Genomic DNA, 12,019 nt, shown 5'->3' with positions numbered 1-12,019 from the left:
CTATGGTCTGAAATACTGGTAAGGGGTACCACATGACCTGTGAAGCAGAGTGGTGGTTGGAACACTTTCTTAACAGTGGGTTAAATAAACAAAATGGAATGTTACAGGGGGCTACCCAGTGTATATATTATATGTATAATATGTATATTATATGATGTATATATAGGTAGATATGTAATGTATATGTATGTATATTTATACCATTATAAAACGTTAAAGCCACACACACTCGATTTTCTGTGCTCTGACCTCCATGGAACCCTTCAGAGGTGTGTGATGCTCAGTTGAAAACAACTGACCTGGAATAGAATAGTTTTGTCTGGCACAGGGGTTGGAATTTAGGAATTATTGAAAGAAGTGCCCAAATTCATATGTGAATTAGGCAGATGGTCTGTATTCTCAGTATATTTATCTCTGTGATATGTTATAAAAAACTACAAATCATTTAAGCTTCTGCTCACAGCTTTTTGTTCTTTTTTCAGTTAGTGAATGGTGAGAAACAACTACTGTGATGTGGGAATAGACTGTGAAAGTTTTTGATTGTTAAAATGGGGTCTTTGTACTCATTGTCTTTAAACAAGCATTTGATCCTGTCTTGGACTTGATAGTGACTCAGGTTTGTCTTGTAGAAAATGCCTGCCACAAAGGGCTGAGAACCTCTTCTCAGCTGTGTGCAGCATTTACTCACAGATGTTAGTAGAAGAGAGACCTTCAGTGGTAATTTAGCTGAGAAGTCGAACTTATTCCAGTCCCTGTGCTTCAGCAGTTAGAAGTTGGAGCTCATGCAGAGCTTGGGTAGTTTGCTGACAGTCAGTAGCGTTTTAGTGATAAGAGCCCTAGTGCACTGTATCTGTCTGTTTGCACTTGAGGGCTTTCCCCCCAACAAGGACTGTGGCTCAGCAATGGCTGCTTTAGAGGGTTGGTATGAAGGGTGCTATTCTTCGTGCAAAGAATGGAAGTTAAGTTGCAAGGTGAAGGTTTGGTCAGGTTGGCTTCCTGAAATATGGGCATATGAAGAAGTCTTACTACTTATTTAGGCCAAGTGTCTGGTTGCTTTATTAATCTGATTACTATAGAATGTGTAATATGAACCTTAGGTCCTTTTTTTTTTTTGGTAGTTTGGGAAATATAAAGATACAGGGTTATGAATTTTGAGATTTTCAGTCAAATGTATGAAGAGTGAGGTTAACTAGAAGATTTTGTTCATATGTTTGTGAGTAAATCTTTAACACAAAGTGTTGGGTTTTGTTTATTTTAAGAGCTCATCAATCAGCCAGTCAGCTTCTCAGAGCAGCAATCCAGGCGTCCAGAGAAAATCATCACATGGAAGCGAAAGAAAAGGAAGCAGGCGGAGAATGGACACCGAAGAACGAAAAGATAAAGGTATGTTATTTCATCATTTGAAAGCAGATGCTGGAGATCTGTTTCTGGCTTAAAGTCAGACATGGGGAAAAGAATGCTTACTTTTTAAATGATTAAGCAACCTACTGTCACATCTCACTGTTGCAGGGATGCGTTGACTTAAGCCAAATAAAACATGTTGCGTTGTTCTGAAGACTGTATTATTCACTGACTAAACATGGTTCAGATGGTACTTTGGCTTTCTCTGTCTTCACATTTTCTTGTGTCTTCACACCGGACTAGTGGCTGATGCTGTCTTTTTTTATCTTGATCTGTTGTAGACTCTGTCCATGGACATATTCTGTTGGATAAAAAACCCGAGCCAGGCACATTGGAGGTAAATGTTTTAAATACTAATTGCGTCTTTCCCTTTAACACTGTGATGGTGTAGAAGAAGAGGAGGATGATTTCATCATTTTATAACAAAGTGTTAGGGAAGTAGAAAGCAGAAAAAAATTGGGAAAAAATTATGGTGCTTGAGGGGAGAATTCACTATTTATAAGCATTTCTTCTAGGGTACGTTATGATGTCCTATCTGAATTGGTTGAACGTAGCTTTTACTTTCCATTACTCTATAGTAGATTGAGATTTTTAAGGGAAAAGTGCTAGTTTGAAACCATGCCCCCAATAAAAACTGCTCAATAGTTTGTTGTGATGAAGATGTGGAGGCAAAATTACCTACCTGTTGAAGACCAGATACAGTTGAAAAGAATACTCAGTCATCAGAGGGTTCAGTCAGGTGCAGGTAGGGTGAGCTATAAAGGCAGCCATGGTTATCCCAGAATGTGGTTCTTTGAAATACAAAATTACTTTTTTTTTTTTCTTGCGAAGAACATTAGCAGTGATAAGTGTGCAAGGATTTTATCACCATCAAAGTCAAAGAAATTAGAGTGCCCACCTCCTACAGAACAAGTAAGTACATTGTCGCATTTGACATTGAATGCTCCATTCCCTGGGCTCCTTAACTCTTACTGTCATCGTTTAAGAACAGAAGATACAAGAAATGGGAAAATTTATTCTATCTAGTATCAAAATTTGGAGTGCAGTTATGATGATTTTTCTCTAATTCTGTTCTTTGTTAGTCTACGATGTTCTCACGGTTTAATGGAATGTTATTTTTATAATCACCATTTCCTGGACAATCCTGAATTGATTTTGAATAAGTTTGTATCTGGTACCTCGTGTTGCCTTTGTGGTGAGTTGGCTTGAAAGTGAGACTTGAAGGGAAATTATAAATTTCTGTTTTATTTCAAAACTTTAAAAAAGAACTAGACAACTCTCCATGTTTAACAATGATTTCATAGAAGGGAGGGAATGATTGAAGAGATTAGAAAATCATATGTCTAAAGTGCAGTGCCACCGATTTATAGATTTAACAGTGAAGGAACCCGAGTTCTAGCAGATTATTTTGGTTCATGGTCTAATACAGGAGTAGAGAAAGTTCTTATCTTTTGCCTTTCAGTTAACATCCTTCTTGTTAGGTAGAAAGCATATAGTTTTATGTTAGGGCTTTGTGTGAGGAGCTGTTCTAAACTCATGAAATTCTGGGTGCTTTCAGTTATTTTGCTTCCTTGCTTCAAAAGCACTGTGTTCAAGCTGCTTTATAGTTTGTTTCTAACCCTGCCAGTGACTTCTGTGACTTTTGGTGGGCAATCACTGGTTAGGATCAAATTTGTTAGTATGGTTTTTAGCTATTGTGTTTTTTCTTTCATTTCTAAGACCAGAAGAAGGACCATTTATATAGAAACTGCAGTTGTGTAAAAGGCAGGCAACTCAAGGTACATTTGGTGGTTGAATTAGTGTTAAGCAAAATGAACTCTTCTCTTTTTCCACCCCCTCTCCTTGAAGAAGCCAGCAGAACATGTGTCTCTGTCAAATCCAGCTCCCCTTCTAGTGTCTCCAGAGGTACATCTAACTCCTGCGGTGCCTTCTTTACCAGCCACTGTGCCAGCCTGGCCAAGTGAACCTACAACTTTTGGACCAACAGGTTAGATAAAAATTTTAAAAGTTCAATGAAAAAAGCCAGCAAAAGCCTTCCGAGTCTTGGAATTCTTGAGTATGAGCTTGACCTCAGCAGGATTAGGGGTGTGGAGCCTCACAGAGCTGGGATCTGCTGCTCTGCTTCCATCGGTGCAGGGCCCGCTTCATTTGGTGTTCATTTGCGATACGCCCTCACAATCTTGGGAGCAGAATGTGTGAGCTCTGCTTGCTCAGTGCTGGCAGCACAGTTTTCACCCCGCCCCGAGGCGTTTGCCAGGCTCTGTGTCTTACATGTGTAAGAGCTGTTATTAGAAGATACTGACTGAAAGCTTGTTTTCTGGGCTCATTTCCTCCTGTGTGTCCAGGAGGGTGCTTGGTTGGCATAAGTACTTCTTTAGATTGCTTAAGCAAACACATCCTTTTACCAACTATATAATTGTATAGCATTCTTTACCTTTTAGCTTAATATAAACTTACATTTGTAGAGAATTATTTTTACCTCTCTATAGCTTTTGATTCTTTTCCTTTCTTTTGTAGGTGTCCCTGCTCCAATACCTGTTTTGTCAGTGACACAAACTCTGACCACTGGACCTGATTCTGCTGTGTCCCAAGCTCATTTAACACCCTCTCCAGTTCCTGTGTCAATACAGGCTGTTAGCCAGCCCTTGATGCCTTTGCCTCAGACATTGAGCCTTTACCAAGACCCACTCTATCCTGGGTTTCCTTGTAACGAAAAGGGAGATCGAGCCATTGCACCACCTTATTCACTGTGTCACACTGGGGAGGACCTGCCTAAAGGTGAGCTCCTTCTCCAAGTTCAAGTTGATTTGATTTATCAAGTGCTGATACAGGTTCAGTGAAAAATGTAAGTAGAGGACAGAGGTCATGTTGCTGAGTAAGCCGAAGGACTGGCTTGGGGAGGACAGCAGAGGTTCAGCTGTTAGTCATTCACTGTCTCCTGTTTCAGCTTCTGTTTGACTGGTGCATGCTTTTTATATGTCTAGTAACTGCAGCCCCCTGCTTACTCCCCTGCCCCCATCATTTTTTAAAAAAACAGGCTGAAACCATTTTGAATTAAATCTTAATAGCGTTACTAACCAGATAACCAAACATTACTGAGTTTTCACATCAGTGGTTTGGCGTTTGGAGCTACCCATATTACTTCATCCATGAAAAAATTACAGAGGACAGTGAATATAATACACAATAGCTGTCATTATAGTACTGCATGCAATTATTTATATATATATGTGTGTATTTTTTTTAAGGAATTCTTTTGAAATTTGCCTTTTTTCTTTTTTGTTTTAAAGAAATTTTAGTTTGCGAGATTTCCTATCTGAAAACCTGAAAGAGTAACGCAGTGACTCTCTTTGTACTTTACTGGGTTTTTTGTGGATACTTTTATTAGTCAGTGGTTTGATGTCTGAGTCTGGATAACTGGTTAATGTCAAATGAATATTTGGGCTAGTATTATCCTACTAGTCTTGTTAATGAGTTAGGTTTATGTTGATTTTTACTCTTATCCCCCAACATTTTTATTTCATAATGTTTTAAACCCTACAGAGAAGTTGAAAAAGAAGTACAATGAACACCTGAGTTTTCTTCGCACAGATTTAATTTTAGTCATAAAAATCTCAATTTAAGCCATTTTGGGACGTGGATGTTACAATAGAAAAAGCAGGTTGAACCTGGAATTACCCTACAGTAACAGAGCCTGGTTTTGGTTATATAACAATTTTTAATCTATGTTTTATATCACAGGCTAGAGAAAACAGCTCAAGTAGGCAGAATTGTCCTTACAACTGTGTGTCATTTGAGGGTAATGAATAAAAGCTTTTCTTGAACGTATAGTTTTAGTGAGTGATGATGTTACTTATTTTCAGATAAGAACATTCTTCGATTCTTCTTCAATCTGGGTGTAAAGGTATTTACATTTTCTCATTTTAAAGTTATTTTAAATTGTTTAATACCATTTTAAATTATTGCTGTTTAAATAATCTTAACTCTTATCCTGATGGTCAGTAACCTAAGGTTTACTAAATCTCATTATTTTAAGAACTAGTATTCTCAGTACCATGTAGTTTGTTTTTGGTGGTGATTGAGGCTTCAGTATCTGCTTGCTTTTCCTTTTAATTGGCAGTGGTTTAACTTTGTGAGTAATATTCGGGAAACAGCCTAGTGGAAGTGCCTCTGTAGGAAATAGGTGAACGGTCTGGGTTGAAAGTTCTGCTCCTGCACTTTTTAGCTGTATGGTCCTGGGCGAGTCATTGAGTGTGCCTGAGCCTTGCTGTTTTCATTTATGGAGCAGGGATGGTGCTCTTCTCTATGCCTCAGTTGCTGAAAGGCTGAGAGGAGACCACCTGTGAAAGGCGGGGCTCACTGCCAGGGAGAGGTCCCTGTGGGAGGTGGTCAGCCTGGAGATGGCTTGTCTTAGAAAGAGCTGGAGAACTCTGTTCTTGTCAGTGCTGTGTTGTTTCCTGGCTTGGATTCGTTTCTGTGGGTACTAGACTGTTAAAACATGAAATGAGGTACCCTGCCATGGCCTATGGACCAGTTCATGAAAGGAGACTTGATTTCTCCATCTACTGCATTCATTGCCTAGTTTATATTTATCTAGTTAATGTTGGCTGTAGCTAATTGGTTAATTTTTTAATCTGGTTAATTTAATCTGGTAAATTTTTCTTTGTGTTTCGGTGTTTAGCTGAATCTTATGCAGGGGAAGGATTTGGAATATTTTCGTTTTCAGTATTTATCCTTATCTGACTAGAGGTCTGACTTTAATCCTTGCAGTTGGATTGTTCTGGGGGCTCCTCTAACTGTGGAGTCTAAATGTTGGGGATCACCTACTTCTGTACCAGCGTTTTTATGGTAGAACATGTCCAGACTAGGTAACTGGTTGGCAGGGGCTCACACGTTGATTTAGTGGTAGAGCCAGAACACAAATGCAGGTCAAGCTGTAAACAGCCAGTGATTGAGAGGTTGGAAGTTGGAGGCTCAAGTGCTTGATTGGTGGTTGTTTTTGAGATCTGTACCACCCCAGGTTACTTCTCTGCAGTTAGATATGAAGGATGGGATTAATCGTCATGGTAATCTGTGGGTGGGTTCATTACTTTGTCTCCTGTCAAACTTCTGTATTGGGACTCTTTGAGTTGGTTTCAGGATAGGAACAGGGAATGGAGTCTCACAGCAGTGACTTAAGTTTGTAATTCCTTTGCATGTTGTGTATCAGAGTAACCTAGTATTTGGACTGCAGTTTATGGTCTTTGTAGGCATGAGAAAGTTATCTTGAGCCCACTGTAAAATTCTCCTCCCCCCCATATTGTTTATCTTACTGTTTTTTTGTCTTTTTAGGCATATAGTTGTCCTATGTGGGCCCCACATTCTTACCTGTACCCTCTGCACCAGGCCTACCTGGCAGCCTGCAGGATGTACCCAAAGGTCCCTGTCCCTATGTATCCTCAAAATCCTTGGTTCCAAGAAGCTCCTTCTGCTCAGAATGAAAGTGATTGTACCTGTCCGGATGCACACTTCCCCATGCAGCCTGAGGCCAGTGTTAATGGTCAGATGCCGCAGACAGAGATTGGACCGACGTTTTCTTCACCCCTGGTTATCCCTCCATCTCAGGTGTCTGAAAGTCATGGACAGTTGTCTTATCAGGCAGACCTGGAATCTGAAAACTCTGGGCAGCTTCTTCATGCTGAATATGAAGAGTCTCTGAGCGGCAAGAACATGTTCCCGCAGCCGTCCTTTGGACCGAACCCATTCTTAGGCCCAGTTCCCATCGCACCTCCTTTCTTTCCTCACGTTTGGTATGGGTACCCTTTTCAGGGATTCATAGAAAATCCAGTAATGAGGCAGAATATTGTTCTGCCCTCTGATGAGAAAGGAGAATTGGATCTGCCCCTGGAAAATCTGGATCTTTCTAAAGAATGTGCTTCAGTTTCAGCAGCAGATGAGTTTCCTGAGGCCGGAGGGGAAGACACCCATCCTCTCCCTGAAGCCAGTGTGAGCAAGCACGAAGCCCGGGCGGAACAGTCTTCCCAGACACCTAAGGCAGACGTGGTGCTGGCTCCTGTCCCTCCTGTAGCAGAGGGAAAGGCTCATCTTTCCACTCAGATTCTAAACAGAGAGAGAGAAACTGTGCCTATTGAACTCGAGCCTAAAAGGACCATTCCAAGTCTGAAAGAAAAGCCAGAAAAAGTGAAAGATCCTAAGACTGCTGCTGATGTGGTCAGTGGGGCCAACTCTGTGGATCACAGAGTGCAGAGACCAAAAGAGGAGAGTTCAGAGGATGAAAATGAAGTGTCTAATATTCTGCGAAGTGGTAGATCCAAGCAGTTCTATAATCAAACTTACGGAGGCAGGAAGTACAAAAGCGACTGGGGCTATTCTGGGAGGGGAGGCTACCCACATACGAGAGGGGAGGAGTCCTGGAAGGGGCAGCCAAGCAGAAGCCGAGACGAAGGTTATCAGTACCATCGGAATGTCAGAGGACGGCCGTACAGGGGGGATAGGAGGAGGTCAGGGATGGGAGATGGCCATAGGGGACAACACACTTGATGGTATTGCTGCGGTGTTTTAGAGCAGAGGCCCTTTCTTAGGTGGAATATTTCTGAAGGCTTTAAAAAATATATTAAAATAAAAACCCAAATTGGAACTCTCTCCTCCCCTCCCCCTTTACCCTCACTCTAATTCTGGACAAGAGATTTTGGATATGCGTTTAAGGGGGCGGGTGAATTCCTGGTGTTGCCATTTGTCTTCGTTCAAAATCTGTCTATTTATCGGGTGACTGCCCCCATAAAAAGTAGGAAATAAGTTTGTTAAAGTATTTTTTATAAACAGCTTAATATAAAACATTATAGATTTAGTGTTTGATTTTTTTTTCCTTATGTAAGTTTAATTTCAAATGTTGGAAATGTGTGCTTTATAGTGTTTACTAAAGTGACAAAATACACCATTTGACACACTATAGATTCCAAAACATAACATTGCACCAAATAGAAATGTATATTTTATTATGCAATGCCTTAGTCGTAAACTGGGCTCAAACAATTCTTAGCCTAAAACACTGTTGTCTTTTGAAATGCTTCCAACCCAAAGGCCTTTTCATCTCAATATCTGTCAAACTTGAATAATGTCTTCTCTTTAATATTACACATAAGGCAGCCTATTAACCTGTGTCTTAGAAATGTTGTATATAGTTCTTTTAATATTCATAGGGTATATTTTTGAATTTTGGTGAGTATTTGTTGAACTTGAGATTGCATACAAGAATAGATGTCTAAGAAATAATAGGAAATCTAATGAAATGGCTGTTCCCACCAAGAATTCTTAGCACTGGTGTAAATATCATGGTGCCTACTCGAAAGAAATGTAGATGCTATGCATTTTGAAAATAATCTGCATCTGTTAAAACTGCAGAAGTTTTTTAATGCCACTTTAACACTAATGCACTGACAGATTTAAATATTTTGTGAGAAGAAATGTTAAAAATTTTTAGCTTGACAGGTTTCTATAGAGTTACTGTTTCATTTTCCTCTTTGCACCATCAGTTATGCGTACCACTTTACATTTGCATGTTCAATTTGTCACGGCTGGAACTATTGTACAAAAAGGATGATTGTGACTTTGAGTTCTTTCCTAGAGGATGCTGCTAGACAATGAATTTGCTTTGCATTTTATAGACCCCTTCGGTAACGTCTTTGATCCTGCTTCCTTCCTTCCAGTCTCTGCAGTATTCACTAGACGTGCCCCTTGCATGTTGCACTCTGTTCCCATTTGGAGATTTGATTCTCTGAATTAACACAGTGTTCATTCATCTGTGTTACTATGTAAAAATAAGTGTAGCTTATATTTCTTATTTGTACATACCAATGTGAAATTCTACCCTTTTTTGTTTTCCTTTGATCAGGAAGTTTAAGTGCTATGCAAATAATGTAGTAATTTCTCTTTGCATGCCATGTGTAATATACCTAGCCAAAAGTAGATTTTTTTTTTTTTAAGCAATTACTTTAAAAGCAAATACAATTCACTTGAATTTGACAAACTGAAGCAGATGAGTTTTCTGGGTTCTCTGATAACCTACGGGAATGTTTGGATGCCAGCTAGGCTCAGTGAATCTCCACTGTACTGTAATAATGGTTGTTTACCTCTGTGTTGTTTTAATTACCTGATGTCTGTGTAACTGCTGATTTGAGTAGTGACTAGTGTGTAGATGATTTGTAACATAGGATTTTAGAGAGCACTTTGAAAGATAACATTTTATTATGATGGTGCTAGGTAAAAATTTGTGAAGACTGGGATGGTTGTGTGGAAAAGAAAAAAATTCTTGAGAGAACCCGTTGAAAGGAATTTCTGTTGTCACCTTCTAAGCTAGAACAGCTGGGGAAGGTACTGCTTAAGCATTTTTTTTCTTAAAGTCAGCAGTTGTTATGGAATAAGATGAGAGGGTCCTCCGCTTTCAGCTCATGCTTTTATATGTAGGATTAGCTTCCCTGATAATTTTAATGAAAATTACATTAGATATAATGACCAGACTTAAAAGTTCAGTGTAAGTTTGATCTCAGGAGTCCAAAAGAAATCACTATTTCCTGTGTCCTTTGTTTTATTGACTGGGATTTGATTGTCTCAGTTTCTTCTGGAAATGTTTAAAAATTGGATAGGAAAAATTACTGTTTATTTCTTCACTATCACTCTGTCTTACCTCAGTCGAGTAACAGAATACTCTGTAGTTCCTGAAGGAAGTGCTGATTTGCTTTCTGTTTCCTGTACTTACCTCCAGGACATGATGGAAACAGTGCTGAAAGAGAACTTTAGCAGTTGGTACTTTACTCAGTGACCTCTGGAATAAGAATAAAAACTCTTGACTTTTGATTATTAGTTTTTTTAAAATTAATCTGTCTTTACATGAAGGTCAGTTTTGTTTTTTTCCTTTAGGTTCGTTTTCAATGTATTAGTCCAGGGGTTTTGCCTTATGCTGAGGTCAAACTAGGGCCAAGCAAGCTTTTGTCCTCCTTCATTTTAACTGAGTCATATGGTATGTTGACGTGAGATAAAATGTTTCAGAGAAAAGCAAAAGCTTAGAAGTGAGAGTCATTTGTATTTTTGAGTGGGAAATTATGGAACTTAGTCTATTATGATCATATACATTTTGAAGAACAAATATTTAGAATGACCAAAGCTCACCTGTTCTTTACATTTTGGTGGCTTTTGCTAAACTTGATTCTAGCCCCTTTCCTTTAGTATTGTGTATATTTCTCTTCATTTCCGCTCAGATAAATCTTCAGTTCTTGCTCCTCGTATCTGTTGGCGGCAGGTTGCTAGCATCTGTGTTGTCCTTGTCCTGTTTCCTGGTAATAACCTGTATGTTCATTTTCATGGCTGACCTAAGCTCAGACCCTGCCTTGGCCTGGCAGGTGTAGTTTTTCCCTACTGATACATTATCATATTTGATGCAAACTATATATCCTTTCATTTCATTGTGTTTCCTTTGTGACTCAAGGTTGAATAATGCCTGTGAACTGCAAACTTGCTTATGATTGACTTGGTGCAATAAATTTCCTTTCTAACCATTTCTGGTTTAGAAAACATTCAGCCATCCTAGAAACTAGCAATATTTATTTATGCCTCATTTATTTTACCTTAGTCTTTCACTTGTGGGTACTAAGCAAGGTCCATTTTAGTGTAGCTGAAGAGAATGCAAATCTGGCTACACTATTTCTGTTTACTGTATTTTGCTTCCTATTTAATGTCTAAATGCTATTGTGTTGTTTCAAATCTTAATAATGGCTCAGTTCCAGTATGTCAATTTCAGAGAACTAAGGTTTTGCTAGTAGTGTCAGCCACTTACTCTCCCACTAATTGGGATTTCCCACTAATTTAGGTTTTCTTCTCCCTTGAAATACAAATTTTAGAAGATCCTACAAGAGGGGTGGGTGCATGTCTTAATGCTGGGAAACAGCAACTTTGGGGTTGAATTTACTTGAATGGATTAAAAATTGCATTGTTACAGAGCTAGAAAAAAATTTATGAAAAATGATAATAGCCTTACACTGAGTACAAATAATACTTAAAGCATGTGAAGATGTGATCATTTGTGATGTTACTTGTAAAAAAAGTATATCTACATCTTTTGAAGTGTTGAAAGGAAAATAGTACTTTATATTCTGTATCATATCACTTTTTGTAAGTGTTGAATATATTCCTGTTTATTTTTCTATGTTCTGTTTTGTAGCCTTAAGAAGTGTTTCAAACATATCTGAATGTATAAAATAAGAGTAAATGCCCTACATGGTGTGATGCTGCATTATATATAAAACTGTGTGCATATATTAAATTTTGTCTCGATTCTGCTTGTGATTCTTTGGTTCTAGAGTTTTAACCATGTAGTATGGCATATAAATTTTAAGAGGAATTTAAGTAAACTTCTAAAACTAAGAGTTGGTTTCCATGGTTTTTATCCAGTCAGAAAATAATTTATTATGTGCAGTTAAATACTACGTGGGATTTATAATCTATGGGGTAAGTACTTTTCTTTTCCCTACATTATATATATAATAAAACTGGGGTCATGCAACTAAGTGATAGAATTTGAATTTGAACCTAGCTCTGAGTGATTTGAGAGCTAGTCCTATCATTT

The 12,019-nt window shown here is 38.6% G+C and overlaps 1 protein-coding gene across 4 annotated transcripts in view; it reads left to right on the top strand.

Annotated features, from left to right (window-relative positions):
* OTUD4 (OTU deubiquitinase 4) overlaps positions 1-11,732 on the top strand; it is a 41,326-nt gene extending 29,594 nt beyond the window's left edge. For all 4 annotated transcript variants that reach the window (XM_057726424.1, XM_057726423.1, XM_057726426.1 and 1 more), the window contains 7 exons: positions 1,260-1,383; positions 1,683-1,738; positions 2,233-2,313; positions 3,250-3,388; positions 3,919-4,179; positions 5,265-5,305; positions 6,733-11,732. In XM_057726424.1, coding sequence (XP_057582407.1) covers positions 1,260-1,383; positions 1,683-1,738; positions 2,233-2,313; positions 3,250-3,388; positions 3,919-4,179; positions 5,265-5,305; positions 6,733-7,941 — 1,911 coding nt within the window. In that variant the 3' untranslated portion in view covers positions 7,942-11,732. The remainder of the gene's footprint in view (positions 1-1,259; positions 1,384-1,682; positions 1,739-2,232; positions 2,314-3,249; positions 3,389-3,918; positions 4,180-5,264; positions 5,306-6,732) is intronic.
* The last annotated feature ends 287 nt before the right edge of the window (positions 11,733-12,019 follow it).

The sequence above is a fragment of the Hippopotamus amphibius genome, chromosome 3, assembly GCF_030028045.1.
Source record: "Hippopotamus amphibius kiboko isolate mHipAmp2 chromosome 3, mHipAmp2.hap2, whole genome shotgun sequence".
NCBI lineage: Eukaryota > Metazoa > Chordata > Mammalia > Artiodactyla > Hippopotamidae > Hippopotamus > Hippopotamus amphibius.
This window is presented reverse-complemented; position numbering and strand designations above follow the sequence as displayed.